General features: G+C 38.4%; 1 protein-coding gene across 1 annotated transcript; it reads left to right on the top strand.

Moving 5' to 3' along the window:
* Window positions 1–6144: 6144 nt before the first annotated feature.
* Window positions 6145–22520, top strand: gjb9a (gap junction protein beta 9a). Its single transcript, XM_028438754.1, has 4 exons — window positions 6145–6434; window positions 14592–14801; window positions 18666–18967; window positions 21855–22520. The coding sequence occupies exons 2-4, from the start codon at window positions 14631–14633 to the stop codon at window positions 22192–22194; spliced, it is 813 nt and encodes a 270-aa protein (XP_028294555.1). The 5' UTR covers window positions 6145–6434; window positions 14592–14630; the 3' UTR covers window positions 22195–22520.
* The last annotated feature ends 612 nt before the right edge of the window (window positions 22521–23132 follow it).

Raw genomic sequence — 23132 nt, 5'->3', positions numbered from 1 at the left:
ACCTCCACAGTTCCCCTCACCTGCCATCTCTTAATTATGCCTCGCACTGTGGAAACTGCAAGCTGAAAACGCTTTGCTATCTTCTTGTAGCCCTCCCCGGCATTGTGGGCATCAATTACTTTCATTTTTTCTGTCTTACACAGCTTCTTAGAGGAACCCATGGTTGCTGAGTGTTTGTACAAGGTTTGTGGAGTCGCCGTATTTAAGAAACCCTCAAATTGGCACCAGCTGGCACTCCCTAATGACAATTGTTGACACATGCTTCAGGACCAATGAGCTGGTAGAGGTCTGAGCTTGTAAAAAGAATCTGACACTTTGAAACTCTCAGGGTGCCCCGACTTTTGCACATGCCAAAATTATGTTTTTCATTTTTGTAATTTTGTTCAATTTATAAAATAAAATGTAACTATGCATTAATGTTTCCTGACAATATTGTCTTTTTTTCACATTAACCAGAGAGACAGTAAATATGAATATAACTTTTTAAATATATAAAATATGCTGTTTTTAAAGGGGTGCCCTGACTTTCGCACACAACTGTATATAATATATATATATATATATATATATATATATATATATATATATATATATATATATATATACTTATTTGTTAGGGTTTGTTCTTTTTCCCCTCCCCCTTGTTTTTTGTTTCTCTGCAGGGCTGTTGGTTGACGGGGGCGTGGCTGGAACCTGCAGCAACGAGGCACACCTGATCCTTGATGATGAGCCTGATACAAAAGCTCTGTTCAGTTCTCTCCACGCTGCCAGAAAATTCCGTCACGCTTGGTACTGTTAGAGCGGTTTTGTTTGATCACTATGGATTTTGATACTTACCTGTTTCCTCCTGTGCTCAGGATATCTTCTGTGCCTCACTGCGTTCCTGGGTCCGTCCGCTCCCAGCCAGCCTCCGTCACCTCAGCCAATTCAATTCTTAAACCTTTCCTGCCTCCGTCTCCGCTTTGGGGTCCAACTTGAAACCTTAACACTTATTTAGGCTTTTGATAATTTTTTGAAATTTGAACAAACTTCAATAAGTCCTTATATTGTACAAATTTAACGAAGAATGATAACTGATTTAAAACAAAAACAAAACAGTAAGTCTTCATACATAGAAAACGGCATATCGGGGCCACATTCAAATAAAATAAAATATGGGCACTACAAGATTAAATTTATAATATTTCAAGGACAAATTTGTATTTCTATGAGAATAATATCGTATTTTATTAACATCATAATTTTATGAGATTAAAGTCACAATATTTCAAGATTAAAGTCTTAATATTTTGATATTAATGTCTGGGGTTTTTAATACTCTATTCCGGATCAAAAATTGTAATTTCTACATTGTAAACACAATAAATGTAACCCCATGCGGTGTGATGGCACCACTGTACCATGTCTAAAACAAAGACGTAACAATTCATAGTTTTAAAATATTGTTGTAAAAAAACAAAGTTTAAGTATCGTCACCATATTTGACTGCAGCACAGCATTGGGGCTGCTTTATCAATGTTTGTGACATGTTTGTTGAGGGCGCCATCCAGTGGAGACAAATTTATTTTTTTAGATATAATAATTCAAAAAGGCATAATAAACGTGATATACACCCTTTACAATCACTGTATATGTTTTTTTTCTTAATTAAATATGAATATTAAAAATCTGTAAATCTGGGGCAGTCGGGAGGGGAGGGGCAGTGCATCTGCGGTTTCTAAAAGTGACATAGAGGTATGTGGTTGAGTTAACATTTTTGCTTCTAAAATGAAAATGACATCCAAGACGTCAGGTGCAGCATTTAGGAAACAAAGAAAGCAGTAGGAGGACAAACGGGCCAAAAGCAGAGGTTTGGAACAAAACTTACTTTTAACCCTTGGAGCATCTTTGGTATCAAAAGTGACATTTTTGGTGTTTTTATTTGTTTGCCTCACAATATTTCAGTCATTTTAAAGGCTAGCAGTATGAAATGTTCCCACTATTGTTTTTTCATGTTCATTTGCTTAATTCCATAGTTCTGTGTATTGGAAGTGTATAGAATAGGAGATGTGCATCATACTGACACTTAATAACCCTGTGACTGGTGAATGTATCCCATTGACTACCATTATAACCACATATATTCCATACACTGTAATCGTGACATGTGACAATGCTTTTTCAATTAATACGTTATTGATCCAAGCCCATACCTTCAAAATAAAAGGAAAATAAAATTTCAGGTGTAATGAGCCCCAACCAACCAGAGACCATCGCATAAAGTTTTAGGGAAACTTCAGTGGATTTCTTATCTTGCAAAATGCATAGCGATAACCAAACAGAACACCATAAAATGGTTTTGGCATCTTTGAACTGATATAAAATAGTGATGTGAATATGGTTGAGAAAAGAAATTATTTGATTTTCACCCAATAAAAAAATTATCTTTATTTGCTAAAAGTGAAAATACTGACAGTTTTTAATGCATTTTTAAAATGTACTTTTTGCAAAATCAGAAGTTTACATACACTAAGATTACTATTCCAGTGAAACGTATACTGCACTGACATGTGCTGAAAGGCCACTCTGCTATTACTCCAAAAGAATCAGTTTACAAATGTACACAAGGACAAAGATCTTCATGTTTGGAGACATGTCCTGTGGTCTGACGAAACTCAGATTGAACTGTTTGTCATTATGGCCAATCGTTACATTTATGGGAAAAAGGGTGAATCTTGCGAGCCTCAGAATATCATTCCAACAGTGAAATATGGGGGTGGTAGCATCAGGGTGTGGGGTTGTTTTGCTGCAGGACGGACTGGCGCAGTTCACAAACTAGATGGTGTCATAAGGAAGGAACATTAAGTGGAGATACTGAAGCAACATCTCAAGATATCAGCCAAAAAGTTAAAGGTTGCACGCAAATGGGTCTTCCAAAATCGCCTTTTGACCTAAAGTATACTACCTAGCTGGTTACAAATTGGCTTGTGGATAACAAAGTCAATGTTTTGGCATGGCCATCACACAGCCCTGAGGTTTATTCCATAAAGCAGGTTATGTTCAAACTCTGAGTATGTTCAAGCTCAAATGAGGGAAACTCTGAGTATTTCATTCCTAAACGCTAGGTATGTTCTTCTCTGAGTATGTTACCATGGCAACATTGTTCATGAACTAAACCTGGTCACTGACAGGTTTTATCAAAAAAACCCTGGGTTTCTACCTGGCTCCGCCCACCTGAACACCGTTTCTGAACACTTTAATGAACCTTAACACTTTTCTCTGAAACACATTAGTAACATCACACACCACAGACGTGTTCACATCATTACTAATGTGTTGCTTTATGTTTTTTTTTTTTTTTTTAAATTAAACGTTAGTTTTCTTTCTAACATTGTAGATGTAGATCATTAAGTGAAAGACACTGAGAGGTTGATCTGCATCAAAACATCTACTGACGTCTGTAGTAAAGTTCACTGAATACAAACCTGTGGATAATATAAAGGAGGAGATGATCATTTAAATAAATCTACTTTTAAGGCTTAATTGTTGTATTATATTGTTATAAAGTTAAATCTGTAGATCATGTGTCTTTGAAATTTTGATGGCACAGTGAATTGTGACGCTGCTCTCCGAAGCGATGAGTCACGGGTTCGTGATCCCATTCAGGGATGGATAAATAAAGCCGTTTCTTTGGACGTTGAGATGACTCTGGCGACATTATTACATTAATAAATCAATATAAATCGTGCGATATCAAGCGGCAGTCACTGTCTTTATATCCAGTGTAACGGGAGGGCACGTCACTGAAGCAATAAAGTGATGAAGTGACCAAAAAGTGTGACTAATTACGGGTGATTTAAGCCACTATAGTTACTGAAGACTGAACACACCTTTAGAACAGACTCATATTCATCAAACACCGGCTTATTTCACCCATCAGGGTGAATACATCACTCTATTCTGTTTGGTTGTCATGGCAGTTTGAGTCATCTCTGATCCATTGATGATGGCTTTTTATCGCGCACTAGCACAAAAATAACCCAAAGTTTACATACTCAGGGTTGATTGACCCACTTCACACCAGCTGTAATGGAATCAGATACCCAGAGTTTCCCATTGCGGGGTATGTTGACCCAGAGTTTATGGATAGACTCAGAGTTTGTTAACCCTCCTTTATGGAACACACCTCTGATCTCAATCCTATTCAAAATGTATGTGCAGAGCTGAAAAGGTGTGTTCGAGCATGGTGGCCTACAAACTTGGCTCAGTAACATCAGGTCTATCAGGAGGAATGGGACAAAACTACTGTCAGAAGCTTGTGGAAGATGTCCAAAATGTTTGACCCAAGTCATACAGTTTAAAGGAAATAGCACAAAGTCATAATGTAATGTATCTATACTTCTGATTTCGCAGTAGAAGTAATTGCATAAACAATTCTGTCTGTCATTATCCTGACATTTAGCAAATAGAAATATTTGAAAAGTCCTACTTGACCTAAAACAGGAAAAGTATTCTGATTTCCACTGTAATTGTTCAGTTGTTCTGCACTATGACAATAAAATATTTGTATACTTAATATCATTTAACCACCTCTAGTTTAAATGAATTTGTGATTTTATCAATAACATACTTGTTGAGATGTGCTCCCATTTTCTGTTATTGTTAAATATTGATATTTGTTTTCAAGGAAGTGACATCATGTGACGTAATGCAATCATGTGACTGATGGTGATTGATAAATGGTGTGTCACGAGACTGGTGGTGATCACTAGAAGCTGTGAAAGAGAACCTGCTAACAATACTGTACATTGGTAAATGATTTATATTTATATTAGAAACTGTGATACTGATTCAGCTTTTAAAATTGCACTGAAACAATGGTTGAAAACTAACCAAACATGCACTCACAGTTAGATTTTTCACTTTTTTCCTTAGGCCTCAAAGTCTTAATCTTAACCTATATGTAACTTGTCAATGCTCTACTTGTAAATGTGTAATGTCCTGTGATTTATGTAATCTATGTATCGTGTCCTGTTGAATGTCTACTGTACTAGGACAACGCACGACAATTAGCCATTATGCTAACTCCGGCATATTTACGTTGTTGCTCTATGCTGAAATGTTGATGAATATGCATTGTCCTAATTCAAATACTGTAAATAAATAAATAAAATATACTGTAATGCTTTTATGCCTACACAGAAGTAGTCTAAAAGTGCTTTACAATATCAACCATTGACCACGGTTACATATTTTTTTTTTTTTTTTTTAATTCAGAATTAGTTTTTCCAAATTAAATATTTCGGAAATGAATGTGTTCTGCCTCGTGTTTACATGGTAATTCCCAAAATGAGGTTTACATGGAAAACAGGTTTATTCGGCTTTAGATAATTCCTCTTTAGGTCTGGGGGTTGGGAAGGCTCTGATTGGTCAGGAGGTGAACGCGACATATCACGTCTATCAGGAAAAAACACACAACAGACCTTTAATTGTCGGCTGTAACACATGAGAACTGTTTTCACTTTTATCTTGATTGTAGTTTTGAAGCAACAGCTCGACAATAACTTTAATTCCGAATTAAATTAGCATTATGAATTATGTGTTTACAGGGTCAGGTTAAAGAGGATTAACTGTTATTCCACTTTAAAGAGGAATTAAAGCTCCCATGTAAAAATGGCCATTCACCCACCAATGGGACTGAGCTGCCATGCAAGGCACTGGTCAAACACTGGCAGCAACTTAGGGTTCAGTGTCTTGCCCGAGGACAGGTATAGACTGGGATCTATCCCCCAACCTCTCAATCAGAAAACAACCCCTCCACCACCTGAGCCACGGGTTTAGACCGTTTATCCTACTGATGATGTCACAATCGCCCCCTGTCCGGGGCGGACGTGACGCGTCTAGCGGAATTGAATAAAGCCGAATAAACCTGTTCAATTAGGAATTGACATTTTCCATGTAAACATGAAGCAGAACACTTTATTTTAATTCGTAATAACTAATTCTGACTTTATAAAACAACATGTAACCGTGGCCAATGTCTCACACTGTTACACAAAGGGATTTGACAACATGCTGAGTTGTGTTCCCATCCCGTACACACTGAGGGTGGGACCTTCTTTCCTACTCCCACATGCTCACAGAGACCCAGAGGCATGTCTTGTTTTGTTGCTGTGTGTTTCTTCACCTATTTGGTGCTGGCTTCCAGTACATGCTCACAGGGTGTGGACTCACCTTCCTTTATGCTGACAGGACGGGACATGTAAAGGCTGTGAGTGTGTTTAGTGACGTAGCAGCAGCTGAAGCTGGTTTGGCAGGATTCCTCAGCTTTAGAGGAAGGAAGGAAGAAGGGAACGGAGTTGCAACAGTTTTCTTATCAAACACACGAAGGGACAGCACTTTCTCAACTGTTGATTTTTGACCACAGTGGGAGGACTGGGTGGCTTCAGTAGCAGGTAAGCCTCTTTCTATGTCATCACAAGGTTCCTTATGTTTCATATGCCTGACAAAGTAGAGCAACATATTTACACGTTAAACAAGATGTAAACAACTAAAGGGGGACTTCAGTTCACTTTGACTTCAATCTCACTGTTGAAATAGTTTGTTGAGGCTGGAAATGGAAGAAACCACGAGGATTCCTTTTTTCCTCAATGTGGGAAATTTGAGTAAGCAAGAAAAGAATGTTACCGTATGTGAGTCATTAAGACTGAGGCGTGGTGGAGTGAGAGCGAAGATGGAAACAGTTTTACAGACGTGATGTTGTGGGTCATCAGTTGTCGATCGGGGGAACTGATGTGGCTCGTGCTGGGGATCTTTGTAGACCTGAAGGTAACACTGGGATAGGAACTGACTGAGAACCTTCACATGTTGGATAAGCACAGGAATGCCAACGGCTTGACTCACATAGACGTGGAAAGGAAATGAAATCACTACACACTGATCCTCAAACACACAAGCCTTAAACAGAGCAGCAGAAGCTCTGTTAGAATGAGATCATCTGTTTTAGGAACTCTGAAGACATGAATGAACAAACGTGTTTAGAAAGCTAAGGCTCTCTAACCTAAAGCCACAGATTCATCAAAGGATGGAATACGTTTCCATCCACAAGCTTTTTTAGCGTCACCCACTGAGGATGAAACACACACAGCACAGTAGCTGCTAATGTAGGTGATCAGACAAATTGACCTGCGACAGACCCGGTTTTCAGAGTTACGTCCCGTGTCCCAGTCGATTTCCCCAAAACCATTGATTTTTCCCGGTTTTCCACAAGCTCAGTCCCATTTGTCCCGTTTATTAAGAAATGAACATCTGTTTCCGCTGACAGATGCTGTCTGCTTAAAAACGTGACCTCTGTGGACTGTGAGCTGTCAATCATAACAGTTGCCATAGTAGCGCTCACAATATGAACCAATTAAAAAGCTCAAGTTGCGACTTGATGCCGTTTGGTCGATGGCATTGACAATATTACTTGTTTGCTTCCTCTCATGCTTTCTCTTAAAGAAAAAACAAGTTTTTTTGGATGAATCAAAACAATTTTCTGTTAACTTACAATGTTCCTGCTTTAAATTTGGGTTCATTTTCATCCAAAAGGAAGTAAATTGATTTTATTGAAAATCTGTCGTCTTCTTTGGTGAAAAATACTGTCCCGGGTTTTGAGTTTTAAAAATCTGCTCACCCTATGCTAATGCTAACATGCTAACATGAAGTCCTCCTGTTCTGTCATGTTTTTGTGGACAAATCCATCGCTGTCCTCTGGAGCCTTTTACACATTTGATCTCCTGTTTTTGGAACTCTGGGTTTTAAAGTTTTAAATCTCACTCTTAGTTTAGAGGGAAACACACGTTTGTATCTTTTTATTTGGATCTTCTTGAGCTTTGGCGAGAGCCATTTATTTTAAGAAGTGGAACAAACTGCAGCAGAACTGAAGTCAGCATCTATTGTGAGCATTTTTAAATCCAAGTTAAAGGCACTCTTTTCTCTACTGTGTATGATTGACAGGGAGATTTTTGGTCATGTTGTTGACATAATGTGTTTGTTGATGATTTTAATTGATTTTACTGATGATTTTAAATGTTTTTTTATTTATTTTAAGCTGTTGAATGTTTTCTGTTGCACTTTTTGATCATGTAAAGCACATTGAGTTGCTTTGTGTATGAAATGCACTGTACAAATACATTTGCCTTGCCTTTAAAATGTACCAGATTTAGCCAGAAGGCTATTTTTCATCTATAGTCCCTGAACAGAATGTTCAAATATTACCCTAAAAGAACACAAATTACAGGAAATGTACAATAGAATATCCAGTGAAAAATGTAACTACATAATAACATATCAGCACACTTCCATTTACCTATTATTAAAAAAAAACTTATGCAGTATACAATTACATAGAACACATCACACAACAAAGCAAACAACAACAACAACATACTGTCAGACCTAGTTCCAACTAACAATTCCTCCAACATGTGGCTTTTAACATCAGTTGATTGGTGATCTAGCAATATACATTTACAGTTATTTATCAATATACATATACATTTATAGATCACATAAAACTAATCAACCTTACCCTAATTAATTGTATTCAGTAGCTTTGATTATACATCATTAGGGACCTAGAGCTTTTTTGTTATTACATTTTCTTTCAGTAGTCTTTTTAATCTAAATTTGTTATTTTCTTGAATAATTTGTTTGCATGCACGCACGCACGCACATGCACACACACAGTATATGAATGACTTTTTAATGGGATGTTTACCAGTTTCGGAGAGAGATTCACAGATAATGTGAATGTTATCACAGTTATTCTCTATACTACTACTACTCTGAACACCCAGTGCATGTTAGCTGCATGTCAGCACAACTCATCACCCCCACACCCACATTTTGCTGATACCACACAAAAGCTCAGATATCACAGTGGCAGGGCTTGGCCTGTGGTGTGACTGATAACTGGCCCAAACTTCTTGCACCAACCAAACTATTGTACGGCGTATGCCCAGTCCAAGAAGATAAAATGTCTACTCCCAATTCTCTGGACACGCTCTTGCTTCTGACACTCGCCTGCGTGTGAGCTGTTCTGTTTGCAGGAACAGCAAGCCTGCTGCTAAACTTCACTTATGACTAACTTATAGTATACTATGCTGACAAATAGTATTACTCTTGTCATCTTTCCTCGAAGTGTTCAATTAAAGGATTAAGGAAGGAGATAAAGAGAAAAACTTGATCAATTTAATGCCGTGACCCAAATAGGCTGACTTTTGAGGACGGATTGCCTGACTTGGAGCACATTGGCTGTCTACCGAGGACAGGTCCCATTTGGACAGTCAAGAGATGATCGGAGAATTTGTTCTTCAGACATTTTTAATTGGTGACATTAGAGAAAAACCTTTCACTATAAAGCTGAGCTAAAGTCATTAAACAATCAAACAATGGAAAATAGTTATTAAAGCTGTGGCAAAGCCCCTGAAAAGTATTAAGTAAAAATTATTACAAACAGTTTGATAAACATTGACTCAGTAAAGAGACTATGTTTTAAATTATTGTTTCCCAAGTTGTGTGTTTTATTATGAAGCACAGCTTTGAATTGTAGTCCCTGTGACTGTGTGTGTCGGGTCTGCCTTCTTTGGATTTCTGGACGACAGTAACCTGTGAACAGAAGCTAAATAAAGTTCAGGGAAGGACAGAGAAATTGGGTGATGGTCCTGGAGGAGGGGTGTTGGAGGAGAGGAGGGGGTTACAGGCATGCAGCCTCTCTGGGCGCTCCATGGACACCTTCCATTGGCTGGCTGGAAGGAGGGACGGGTGGTGGGCCAGTGGAGGCATTAGACAAAATAAAACCTTTGCTTTCAGTCAGGTGGTATGGTGATCTTGGAAGGTCTGGTTCAGAAGGCAGAAAGTCCAGGTGGTGATGGGGGAGGGGAGGGCGAGACGGAGCATCAGATCTGCATACATCCATGGTTGAGATAAAGACAACCTTGAGCAGGCTGATGATGACAAGATAGTTGTTTACAGACGGGCTCGTCACAACATTTGACTACCAGCCCTATTGTCCCTGGTCATTCAATAGTCCAATAATGAGGCCATTTCCCTTGACCCAAACTCTCCACTCCTCCTTAAAGTTCCATGGTGCATTCCATCTGAGAGTTCTGAGTTCTGAGAGTTCGGCCCCCTCTATCGATGACTAGCGGCTTCCAATAATGCTGCCAATGTAATCCGAATTTGCGATCAATCAGGAAAATACCAGTTCCAATCAGCAGAAGTCCTGTTATCATAATTCCAATCTGGAATCATCCTCAGGATTTACGGGCTTGGATTGCAGGAATATAAACGATTTCATTGATCTAATAGATGAATTGTTACACAAAATAAAATGTAACAGGCTGTCTGTTAAGAGAACGACGTGAGGAACATCCTGACTGTAGCGTGTTAGCTTCAAACATCTTCAGACAAGAATGAATATGTCTCACTTTGTCAGTAGGACGATTGTTCTACAGGTCCGTGCATTTTGTTATGTATGATACTTAATTCTGTTCTCATCTTGTCTTATCTTGTCCCATCTCTGGGGCAACCGTAGCTTAGCTGGTCAAAGGTTTGATGTTAGCCTGTCAACGGGTGAACGGCTGATAATGTCAAATGTGTCAAAGTCAAGGCCCGAGGGTCAAAGCCAGCTAATTTAAGCACGTCTTTTTCATCTCTTTTCATGATCCTCAATCCTACTGCCATTTGTAGCAGAGGAAAGATTTGTTCTTTGAAAATTTCAACTGAAATATTTCAGATTTTTGTAGGGGAAAACAACCTAGTCAGAAATCAGAAATGTTTTAATGGCCAAGTACAGTTTTTAGGACAGTACAAGAAATTTGACTTGGTAGTCTTGGTAAAAGAGTACTTTTACTAGTCTTTTATCTTAAGTGAAATGTGTTTATTAGCAGTTAACTAACAACAAGTATTGACTGGTTTCATGTCCATTGGTACATCATCACATTTCACAGTAATACAGCTGGGATCATGTGCATTGGTCTGCACATGGAATCATACGCTTTGGGATGATACTACATGAATGAAAGGTTTTTAAAAACAAATGTCTTTCATGGACCACCAAGCTATGGCTTGAGGACCCCAGTTAGGGAAGAATAATGTGTCCCTCAGGAGAAAGTAAAAATGATTGAATGATTGTGTAAATGTGTGTTTCCCAACCTTTCCTTAGTGTGTAACCACATCACTTTGTTCTTTTATTGTATTGACATGTTTGACTCCACCATCAGTTCACTCTGACTTAGAACACTTTTCCTTTTCCATTCCCAGTGAGTGAGGCCTGCTTCCAATGACTAAATATCATCTTCAGAGATGCTGCTAGTAAGACTAAGTCATGAACTCTGTCTTAGCCTGTTTAGCCTTTATGTGCTTCCTTTAGGACAAATATTACCCTTGGAAATGCGCAAAATCTACATCGCGCAATAAAAACTGGTAATAGAAACACCAAAATTTTGATAAAACGTTCCAATATCGCAAAAAAGTTTTTACGCTTTCATGAAGAGGAATTTCAGATGTTTCGACATTGAAATTTTTCGCAAAAGCGCTATGGAAATACATTTTCCGCAAACATACATCACAGAACGTGACGTACCTGGTCACATGATGTGAGATACTTGGTCACATGACCACTTCTCTCCGAGAAAACATTACGCGGTACGTGTAGACAGAAGAGGAGACCAGGACATTTCTTAGCATTATACTATAGACTATACTTTAAGAAATGTTACTGCCACATTAAACATGAAACAACAAAGGAATGCAGAGTGGTATAAGGAGGTTTGGAGGGACCGTTCGTCTTCCTACAGCAAAGTCTTGCGGGATGAGATTTCACAGGAGTTGCTCAAAACAACTTTCAATGGAAACACGTTCAAAGTGCAATTATACTTTGTTGACATTTAGAAATGCTGCTTTTATTTTGTGGAAATCTGTAATACAACCCCAGCTACTGAACCCAGATGACTATGGTCCCAATGACGTGTTGTGTGACTGCTTTGAAAAAGTAAACTGCTGGATGAGTGAAAACTTCCTTCAACTAAGTTATGATAAGATGGAGGTGATTGTCTGTGGTAACAGGGAAAAGAGGACTGCTGTCAGCAATTATCTGAGTCTGGATCTTTAAAAGCTAAAGACCAAGTCAAAAACCTTGGTGTTCTGATTGACTCAGATCTTACATTCAGCAGTCAGATCGAATCTATCACAAAAACAGCTTCTACCACCTAAAGAACATCTCCAGAGTGAAAGGTTTAATGACTCAGAAAGAGTCAGAATAGACTTTAAAGTTCTGCTGCTGGTGTATAAATGTGTGAATGGGTTTGGTCCAGAATACATCAGTGAGATGTTAGTCAGGTATGAACCCAGCAGGTCTCTCAGATCTATGGACACAGGTCAGATAGTGGAGCCCAGAGTTCACAGTAAACATAGTGATGCTGTGTTTAGTTGTTATGCTGCAAAGAAGTGGAACAAACTGCAGCAGAGCTGAAGTCAGCATCACATGTGAACATTTTTAAATGAAAGTTAAAGGCACTTTTTTTCTCTACTGTGTTTGACTGAAAGGGAGATTTTTGGTCATGTTGTTGTTGATGTAATGTGTTTGTTGATGATATACTAAAACATTTTCCTTGCCTTACCTTGCCTAGTGGGTATTCATAGAAAACCTTCAACAATTGAGGAAGATTTTGTAGAAAAACAAGGCCACAATATTTGTTTAATGTCAATAGGTGGAAAAAGTGACACCTACAGAGTCTGAAACAGGATAATAAATGACTAAAAAAGTACCTTTAGGGATATGTGTACCCCTGGTTGGGAACCACTGCTGTAAATGACCAACTAGTTTAGATATCTCAGGTGTTACATGTGAATGTGGAGGAGCTCAGCTCAAGCAGGAAGGAGTAACATTCAAAATAAGAGTCCATGATTTATTGTAGAAACCAAAGTACAAAGTAAATGTCAGGCACAGGGAAACATGAGACAGGGAGAAACGTCACATTATGGGAGCAGGAGCTAAACATGATACAACAACGAACAGCAAATGCTCACCTCCAATTTGCACTGGATGCCTCTCCGTTGCGTTACGTCTCCGACGCATCACTGGAGCTGATAGGATTCCACTTTATTCTATGTGGTCATTTCCACCTGGTCTGCTCCTTCTGCTCTGCCCTCTGCCAGATATACGCAGGGCTTCTATTTCTGGCGGACACCGGAGCACGACGCATCAATCAGCACAGAGCAAATGAAGCTAAACAGGAAATTAAGCACGTACACCGCAATAAAATATAGGGGTAGTTTTCAAAACAAAACAGTTCAGATTAAATATGTATGCAGTGGAAACCCCCAGTCAGTGTCCAAATACTCAGATAAATAGTGAGTCACACCTGAGTGGAAACAGGAGGGAGCTAATCACTCACAACCCAAACACACTGACATCACTGGGAGGAGACAACATGAGCAGCAAGGAGTTAACACAACTACAAACTGAAACTATACACAAGGAAATAAACCAAGACTTGCCACCAAACCTGTTTTATTTCACCTGCTCTTCTTTTGAATTTCATGCTTTTGTTCTAATAGTGCTTCTATTTTTAGACCTCCAAAACTATGCACTGTTTTTATCAATTAGTTCTCAGACTTTTTAATCATTTGATAGGATTCTTATAATTTACATGTAGATAACCTTTTAGATTAGCAGTCAACTCACAACAGGGGCCACACTCTGGACCCCTGCCCGTATTCACAAAGCTTCTCAGAGTCTCTCAGAGCTCCTAACTTAGCCTAAACATTCCTAGCAAGGAATCTTAGCTTAAAAGTGATTCAGGAAGTTTCTGAGGGCAAAGAGCTCACAGAAATGTTTATCTTAGTGAGGAGGTGTGGTTGACCCGTTGCTACGTATGATGCAGTCTGCTGAGCTGTGATTGGTTGTTACAAGAAGGGGGGAAGCGCTCTGTGCTCCTAGTAATGAATGGAGAGTAAAATCAAAGGATCATACCTGGAGTGCATTAAGAAATGTGTAATCAAAATTAAATGTACACAGTTTAAAAATGTTTGAACCTTGTTCACATGCTGTTTATTATATTGATTTACTTATTGTTTACTGTCCATGTTGGTCATTTCACCACTTTATATGTATTTGATATTAATGGTGGATGCAGACCCAGCTGTCAGTGATTACTGTGATTGCTGGTGCTCTTTTAAAAAAACATTGTGTTCAAATTCAATTATTTGGGTCTCAAATATTTTTTTACATTTCTACACTTTTTTTTTCCTTTGATTGAAAATATTTATTTTTGATTAAAATGTTTTTATTATTATTATTATCATTATTATTATTATTATTATTATTATTATTATTATTATTATTATTATTATTATTATTATTAATAAATAATATAGACACAATTCTACCTCTATAGAAGTCATTTTTAATCAAAAATTGTTGAAAGAACTCAAATGATACCAAAACTTCCCCCAAATTAAATAAAAGAAAAACTCATAAAATCAACGAACATTGACATCAGGTTGATTTCAGTGTAATGTTGAAATTGCTCCGTATTCTAACAGATATCTGCTTGTGTTTCCAGGGTCTTGGTTCTGGATAGTGGAGCAGCGCAGCAGCAGGGATGAACTGGTCTGGACTAGAGAGCCTGTTGAGTGGAGTCAATAAGTACTCCACTGCATTCGGGAGGATCTGGCTCTCCATGGTGTTTGTGTTCCGTGTGCTGGTGTTTGTGGTGGCAGCACAGAGAGTGTGGGGCGACGAGAGCAAAGACTTTGTGTGCAACACCCGACAGGTGAGCATCATCCGTTTGGTTTTTGTTTTTGCTCAAGTACCCCCTTTGTCTGACTACAGGCATATGTCACCCGTGGGGGATGCGACACCCGCATTTTCATAAAAACCAAAATTCATCCCCCTTACGTTTTACAGAGTGATTAATTGTTGAAAACGTCTTGGTCCAGTTAGATTGATTGAATGGTGATCAAGCCAATCACTGTCAGCCATTTGACGACGCTGCCGTTCTAAAAAGGTAAAAAATAGTTAACATTGATGAGTATAGTGTAAGTAAAGTGACAAAAAATGAATAACAGGTGGCAAAAATCTGTTCAAAAGTGGCAGAAACATAGCAAGAAAGGAGTGAAAAGTGACTTAAATAGGTTAAAAAGAGGAAAAATGTGGTATGTAATGTAGCAAACAAAGGCAATAATGCGAAACAAAATGAGGTAAAATGTTGGGAAAAAAGGAAACAAGTGTTGTTTATTGAGCAAAAGGTAGCAAATGGTTAAAGAATCAACAAAAAATTGAACAAAAGTGGCAAAAAGAACTTGCAAAAATGGACAAAACCTAGGAAAAAGGAATGTTTATTGGCAAAAGGAGCTAAAAATCTGAGGCGTCAAATTTTTGGGAAAAGTTGCAAAAATGGGAAAAAGAAAAAGGGATTAAAAAGTTTCCCTCTTTAAGGTTTTCTGGTAGAATAATATCACTGACCTAAGAACAGCTTTTTCATGGTTTTAGTAAATCAATTTAGTAAACTAAACTGGGAGTTGATGGTTGTCGTAACCTTAAAACACCCTCAATTTTAAAATTGCTGACGAGTTTCTATAGTTTTGAATCTTTTCCTGTATCTCCTCCACCTGGTGCTGGACTAAGACTGACCTTTATATGTTTAGTTCATGTTCTAATCAAGAACAATTCTATCATCATTATTGTGATGATCATTTTTAACAAAAATTAACATTATAAACATATTTTAGCTTTTATTTGTTCATTTTCCTCTCTCCCTCTCTCTCTCCCTCTCTCTCTCTCCCTCTCTCCCTCTCTCTCTCTCTCTCTCTCTCTTTCTCTCTCTCTGTACCCCCTGTAATGGTATTACGTACCCCCATTTAAGAAACACTGCATTAGACCACGTTAACTACAACTACATGTTTTATGATGTACGCTACAAGATGACTTTATGTTGTTATTAATGCTATATCACTAGCATGACCAGAGTGGTGTCATTTGACACCTATACCTATAAAGTCCAAGCTGGTGTCAGATGGCGGGTGTGAACAACTCAGCTTGTGACCATTGTTATGTTACTGAGGCCACTACTCCCCCCTCAGCTAGGGTGGGGGGGTGGCTGGGTTGGTTTCAGGACACAAAGACCTTTTGTATTCTCCTTTGTGTTTCCCATACAGCAGCTACATAGAGGTTGCAACTTATATTTCAACTTTTGCAACAGAAAGTAGTAAGTAGTAATCGTGAGACGTCAACACAGTTTGTTTGCATTCTTGGTGAAATTTATTTATTAGAGATTTTGTGAACATTTCTGGCACTGCCACACCTCCTTTATGCATTTGCCACATGCAAACTTGTCACAATACATACAACGCTTGGTGGCACGGTTTTTCCTGCAGCAACACTTCACCTGGCACAATGCCCTTTTCCCCACATCAGGTGTGGGTGGTTGTTGCTGAAGGTTTTGCTCATTCACCTCCTTGGCTGCCATATGAGACCGGGCAAGCTCATTTGCAAGCTCCAGCAAGAAGTCCACCCTTCTCTCCTTGACCCCAGTGCATGCCTGATAAAGCACATGTGCGTTCAGCGCTGCAATGTCAATCATGTTGTAAAACACAGCGACTGGCCAACGCCGTGTTCCTGAACGCACAGTGTACTTTCGAACCATCTGGTCCATGACGTCCACACCGCATTTCATGCTGTTGTAGTCGGTGACTGTGTTCGGCTTCTTTTTCCGAGTAGCCTCAGTCTCCACCACGCTGTGCACGCTACTGAGGAGGCAGACAGTCTTCTTTCGTTTGGGCACATAAACAGTCAGTGTGGCACCAGAGGTTGAAAACACTTGTGTGCTGAATTCCTCACGGGCCAAATTCTTTTTAGCTGAATCTGGAAGCTCCCGGCGAATCTTATTGACTGTGCCAAGGAGGGTGGTCTTCCGGCTGTGCAGTCGACGTGCTAGTGACAATGAAGTGAAAAAATTGTCGGTTGTAACAGTTCTTCCTTTGTCCATAAACGGTTCCATAAGCTTCATCACCACATTTTCAGACAATCTCTCCCCAGGTGGACGACTGGGGTCTTTGCCAAGATATGGGATGATTTTGCACACATACTTGGATTTAAGGTCACATGCCACCCAGAACTTGATACCAAACTTGTCCGGCTTTGTACTTCCGCATTGGGTCAAAGGTTAAGAGGGATAATGTCAGCATAACTGATGGTGTAAACAGAGATTTAGATTGTTTTTCCCTGTTGAAGCATTGATTCTTTGTGCATCTTGTGCACTTTCTTCAAATTTGTAAATTAATAGCTTAATAAAATAATTCATGGACCTGGTTAGTGAATGGTGGACCTCGTGAATTTACCTTTTTAAAGTGAGAACTCAAACAGTCCTTTTCACACTCAGAAATCTCGCTTTACCATAAATAGCAACAATACATTTTATTTATAAACACTTTTCAAAAACAATAAAGGTAAATAGTGAATACTGTTAATACTGTTTTTCTTTTTCTAATTTTATTTATTGTGGTTTATTAATTGATCACAACACACATGGCTCACATTAATTTGGCCATTCTTATCCAATAATTCCATATAATGTTATTTGGATTAACAAACATCTACCTGGGAGAAACTGGTTTCTCAACACTGGCCATCATTTACACCAACCCCCAAAGTTTGTCACTGCCCAGCTGCACATTCCGATCGAATGGCTGCATTTACATAAGAGAGGTGGCCCACTGAGTTGCAAATGAGTGTCATTTGGCGGCCTCTGGGCAGGGCAACAGGAGTAAGAAAACCTTGGGCATGCTAGTGATATAAATACAACTGAATTGAGCTTGAGCTCTGTTTATTTTGTCCAGTGTTCATATATATATTTTATGTAATTCATTTACATGTTATTGAAAAAATGTTTGGTGTTTATTAATCCTACATGTATTTATTTATATTGTCTTTTTTTTTGGGGGGGGGGGGGGGTGTTTTCTAAAAAAAAAAAAGAAATAGTCAAAGTTTTTCAGGTTCTCTTTCCTATAATGGCAGAAAGGGGCACCTTTCTCCTAATTTATTCAATTGTTTCATTTTTTACATTAAGTAGAAAATCCCCATGTTGCTATTTGACTGGCTACTAACAAACAACCTTTAACTAATATTTGTTTTTTAGAAATATATTTTATTTATATCACATGATTATATATAACATACCACAACCCATACATCAAATCTGCAGCATTTAAAAACATTGGTCACAATGTTTCAGTGAAAATAAACATTTAAAGATGGTTAATTTAATGCTAAAACGTTATCGGTGCAGCAGTATTTAAGTCTACTAAGTACTAACTACATCTGTGTTCATCTTTGTGAGTTTGAATCCTGGAAAGTAAATCAGATTTTAGATGGAGCTCATTGGTGACTAGAGCTCCTGAGGGCCCCTCACATGGTCCATGTGGGCTACCTGGTGCCTGCGGGCCCCGTGTTGGTGACCCCTGCTCTGGGCAGCTGTGCAGACAGAGTTCTTATGAACGTAGTCACATATCTGATAGAAAGAAACCAAGACATCAGTGAATTCCTGCGTTAGGAAGCAGGAAGTTTAATGAAAAATTAGGAGCACATGTTGTTTTAATTCCCAGTTAAACTCAGTGTGTTTGTGCTGCCATGTTCACAGCCTGGCTGCACCAACATCTGCTACGACCACATCTTCCCCATCTCCCACATCCGACTGTGGGCGCTGCAGCTCATCTTCGTCACGTGTCCGTCTCTGCTGGTAATGGCCCACGTTAAAGTCCGTGAGGGGAGGGACAAGAAGTACGTGGAGCTGCATCACGGCTCTCACCTGTACGCCAACCCCGGGAAGAAGAGGGGCGGCCTGTGGTGGACCTACCTGCTGAGCTTGGTCTTCAAAGCAGGATTTGACACGGCCTTTCTGTATTTACTCTACCGGATTTACCACGGATATGACCTGCCAAGGTAACCATTGGAGCGTCTGAGTTAGGGCTGGGCAATATATCGCGATTCAAAATATATATCATTTTCTATTTTGGCGATGGAGGAAATGACAGTACCGCCTATATCGAGATATATCTATATATTATTACTAGTTGTAATTTATACAATCACACAGTACAAATCACATTATACAAGTATTTAATATTATTTTCAATTTTTCCATATTTCTGAGAAAAATATTTCATATTACATATATCATTTACATGTGACACATTAAGACTGAAAAATACATACATCCAGGCACAAAGTATAAATAAAAATATAGTACTGAGTCCAGAGTTCATCCTAAACACTAGTAGACCTGAAAAACAAACAAACACAAAACCACGACACAAAACAACAAAATACACAATAGTAACAATGAGGCTATTAACATCATATTAAAATATACACAATTTAGCCACAAACAAATTGAGTCATCAAAAGTTTTAAATACTCCATAATAAGTTTCCACATATTGTAAAATGTATGCTGGTTATGACCGCGCTGACTTCTCCGCGTAGTTGGTGTCACACAAAACACTGCTCGGCATTGTATTGATTAGTGCTGTCAAAAAAAAGTGTGATTATTTAATGATGCTCTGTAATTAATTAATGTAATGAATCTCTTTTTTAATCACACCAAAACATTGCTGAGAAATGCCCTCAACTTGAGATATCTTCATTTAAATTACATTATTGTGGCAGATCTAAATTAAGATTGATATATACCAAAGTGGCTTTATAAAGTCATTTATTATTTTTAAAAGACTTAAACAGATGCAGACGTAGTATTTGAGACTAGTCCCAATGTGTCATATTGATGTGCAGGGCTTTAAATTAACTTTTCAGATCAACAGCCAGCATGGCTAGTAGATTCTTAGTAACCAACCAACCACATTTTCCACCAGCCACATTTTTAGCACATTATGAGCCAGAGAATAGATTTCAGCGTTCATGTTTCTTTAAATAGTGTTTTTTTTATTATTTTATTTTAGTTGATTGCAGAAATTATGTTAAAATGGTAAAAATATAAACATTTCATTTAAAAACAATATTATAACAATGCCTAAAAGGTGCAATATGGAACTTTGGGTGTTGGAGAAGTGAACCTTTTATAAAGTATATTCTCATAACTTCATAAACAAACTTAACGCAGATGAAAGTTGGTTACCTGCAACACTGATGTGAGACAGAATAGAAGTAATCAGTAATAAGAATTACATGTACTGTAGAGAAAACATATTTTACTAACATTCATGCTCTTCAAATGTAAACAAATCCCACTCACCACAAACTGTATATAGTGCGCATTTTAAAGGTGATGGAATACGGCCACTCACGACCCGACATCCATTTAGTAATAAAACTCCTCAATTTCTTCTTCTTTTCAGATCCTCCTTCATTTACATTTTCCGCTGAGTCAGCAGCAGAGTTCCTTTTTAGCAGTTCAGGTTTTTCAACACCTGATAAATATCGCAACATGTTGGTTTTTTTTTTTTAACTAATTTTACAACTTAATTTCAGCCCCTATTGTTTGTTTTGCGCCGTTCTATTTGTCTTCTCTGATACCAAACCATAACAATCAAGCTAACATAAGATGTATGACACCTCATGACAAAGTGTTCAAATGTAGGATTAGTACAACCAGCGGTGTTTTCAGATATACATTACGTTTTTAAATCTAAACACACAAATTTCTTGGTGGAAAAACAGCCCAATCTGGCAACAATGAATTGTCGCATCGTTTCTGCCGCCTGTCGATTCAAACAGACGCAGTAGTATTTGTTTCATTCTTCACCAGCCAAAATGGCTAGAAACGCTACAATGTTACCCACCAAAGTTAATTTTTACCCTCAACTGGCGAGTGTTAATTTAAAGCCCTGTTGATGTGTACTATTGTCAATCTCCAAATAATAGAAAATTCAAATGAAAGAAAACGTCATACATCAAACTTGTTGCTTTCTCTCTCCTTCAGATAATATTTATTCAGTGAGTTTGTTCATTCCACAGTCAGGACGTGCTCTCAACGTGTTGCAGTTAGCACTGTTCGAGTGTCTGTGCTAGCTGCTACATGTTTAGCATTGAGGTGGTAGCAGGGGTTACAAAAACTCCAGTGATCAGCAAACTCTTTCTTGCACAATTTGCACACAACTAGTGTTTTCATCCGGTGTTTTTAAAAGCCAAAATTAATGCAATCTTCTGTTGTAGTCTGTGCATCAGTATTACGGGTATATCGGGAACTGTTTTGAGTGCTAACACAAAAGAAGTGATTAACAGCGTTAATCTTTTTAACGCATATTTTTTTTTTACAATTAATTAATCGCAATTAATGCGTTAAAGTGACAGCCCTAGTATAGACCCGCATTAAATGTGACACCGACCAGCATTTCACCGCCTGGTGAAACAGAGCAGCAGAGATGAACACGAGCTTCGAGGAGAGACTGGCAGACGAGCTATGAAAGTAGCGGCACCCAGAGAAGCGGTGCGCCTACGTATGTGAGCTCTGAGGAGAGCGGACTGTCCATGCAGAGTCCGTTATGAGCAACGTCCGCCCAAGTTTGTTTGAGTCTTAACCCTAAACAAGCCACACTACAGAACTCACTCACACATGCTGTCCCCTATAGGAGAGAAAGGCAAAAGTGGCACATTGTGCAGCCGTTTGCTAATAAATGTGCCCGTGCGGTATTTTATGTCAGCAAATTTAACCTAGAATTGCCTTTATGGTTAGACTTTATTGAGTTAAAATATCGAGATTTATATCGACATTTTGAGAAAAAAATATTGAAATATGTTTTGGTCCATATCGCCCAGCCCTAGTCTGAGTTTATCATTAACAGGATTTGAATAAATGTGGTTTCTCTGTCCAGGCTCTCCAAGTGCTCCCTGGAGCCGTGTCCCAACACGGTGGACTGCTTCATCAGTCGACCCACGGAGAAGAAGATCTTCATGATCTTCATGGTGGTGTCCAGTGCACTCTGTATTTTCATGTGCATCTGTGAGATGCTTTATCTCATTGGCAAACGCATTTCCAAACTGGTGAAAGTCCGACATGAGAACGAGAGGGTGATGTTCGCTGACCAGCACGAGCTGACCACCATCGCGCCGCCGCGCTCCCAGTATCGGAGGACTGACCCCACACTGGGATCACAGCTGAGTTTAAACAAGGGAGAGAAGGTTAAAGAGGGCACCACCACCACCACCTTGTAGCAGCTCACTGATTGGCTGCTCAGACACTGCCAAGGAGGAGCTTACAGGTTCTCCCTCCACCACAGCCCTGTGGCTGGTCAAACTGGAGTTTGCTGCTGTGAAGACAAAAAGGATTTGTTGTAAATATTTCAAGTTACAGCACTTGTTTTCATCAGGAATATGTAAATATCAGACTGTGACTTTCATCATTTATCAGTTATTGACTGTTGGGAACAGAGAAGATCCATCACACGACATCTGTAACATTGTCTTTCCTCAAAAGAGAAATGTAACACATCTTTGAAAATTAAGTTTTTATTATAATAAAACTAAATACATTACAAAGATTTGATTAGTTTAGTTTATTGGAGCAATTCACATTTATCATTTTTACAAAACACAAGATACATCATTAGACGGTAATGAAGGCTCAAAAGGAATAGGCCCAAGCAAGAAAGCTTAGATGTCTACCTCAGATTCAATTATTACAAACATACAAATAGCAACATCAACAAGAGAAAAGCATTTTAGTACATTTTGACATCACACAAAATTATCACAATCTACACACAGTTATACATACACTACATTATATTGGTGTTTATGATATAGCATTTATATTAGTTTCAAATAGTATGGGGTTACCTACAGTTAAAAAAGAGCTATGGTTTAATGTCATTTCCATATTTCTCCAAAACACTTGTAATGTATTTTGAATTTCTGCAGACGAGCAGCACTTTTCAGGTTTTCATCTAAACTTTTCCATTTGTGAATAGTTTCAAGTTTTCATTTAAATATCTCATTGGATCATCAGAAGGAGCAAAGGGATTTACACTATGTTTAACAAAGCTAATGAACACTCATTTCACAAAGTCAAACCCATATATGATATAGGCTCATGACAAAGTGGAATATTTCAAGCCTTTATTTCTTGAATTTTGATGATTACAGATTACAAA

Source organism: Gouania willdenowi, chromosome 22, assembly GCF_900634775.1.
Source record: "Gouania willdenowi chromosome 22, fGouWil2.1, whole genome shotgun sequence".
Lineage (NCBI taxonomy): Eukaryota > Metazoa > Chordata > Actinopteri > Blenniiformes > Gobiesocidae > Gouania > Gouania willdenowi.
Note: the sequence above shows the minus strand (reverse complement) of the source record. Positions and strands in the feature narration are given on the sequence as shown.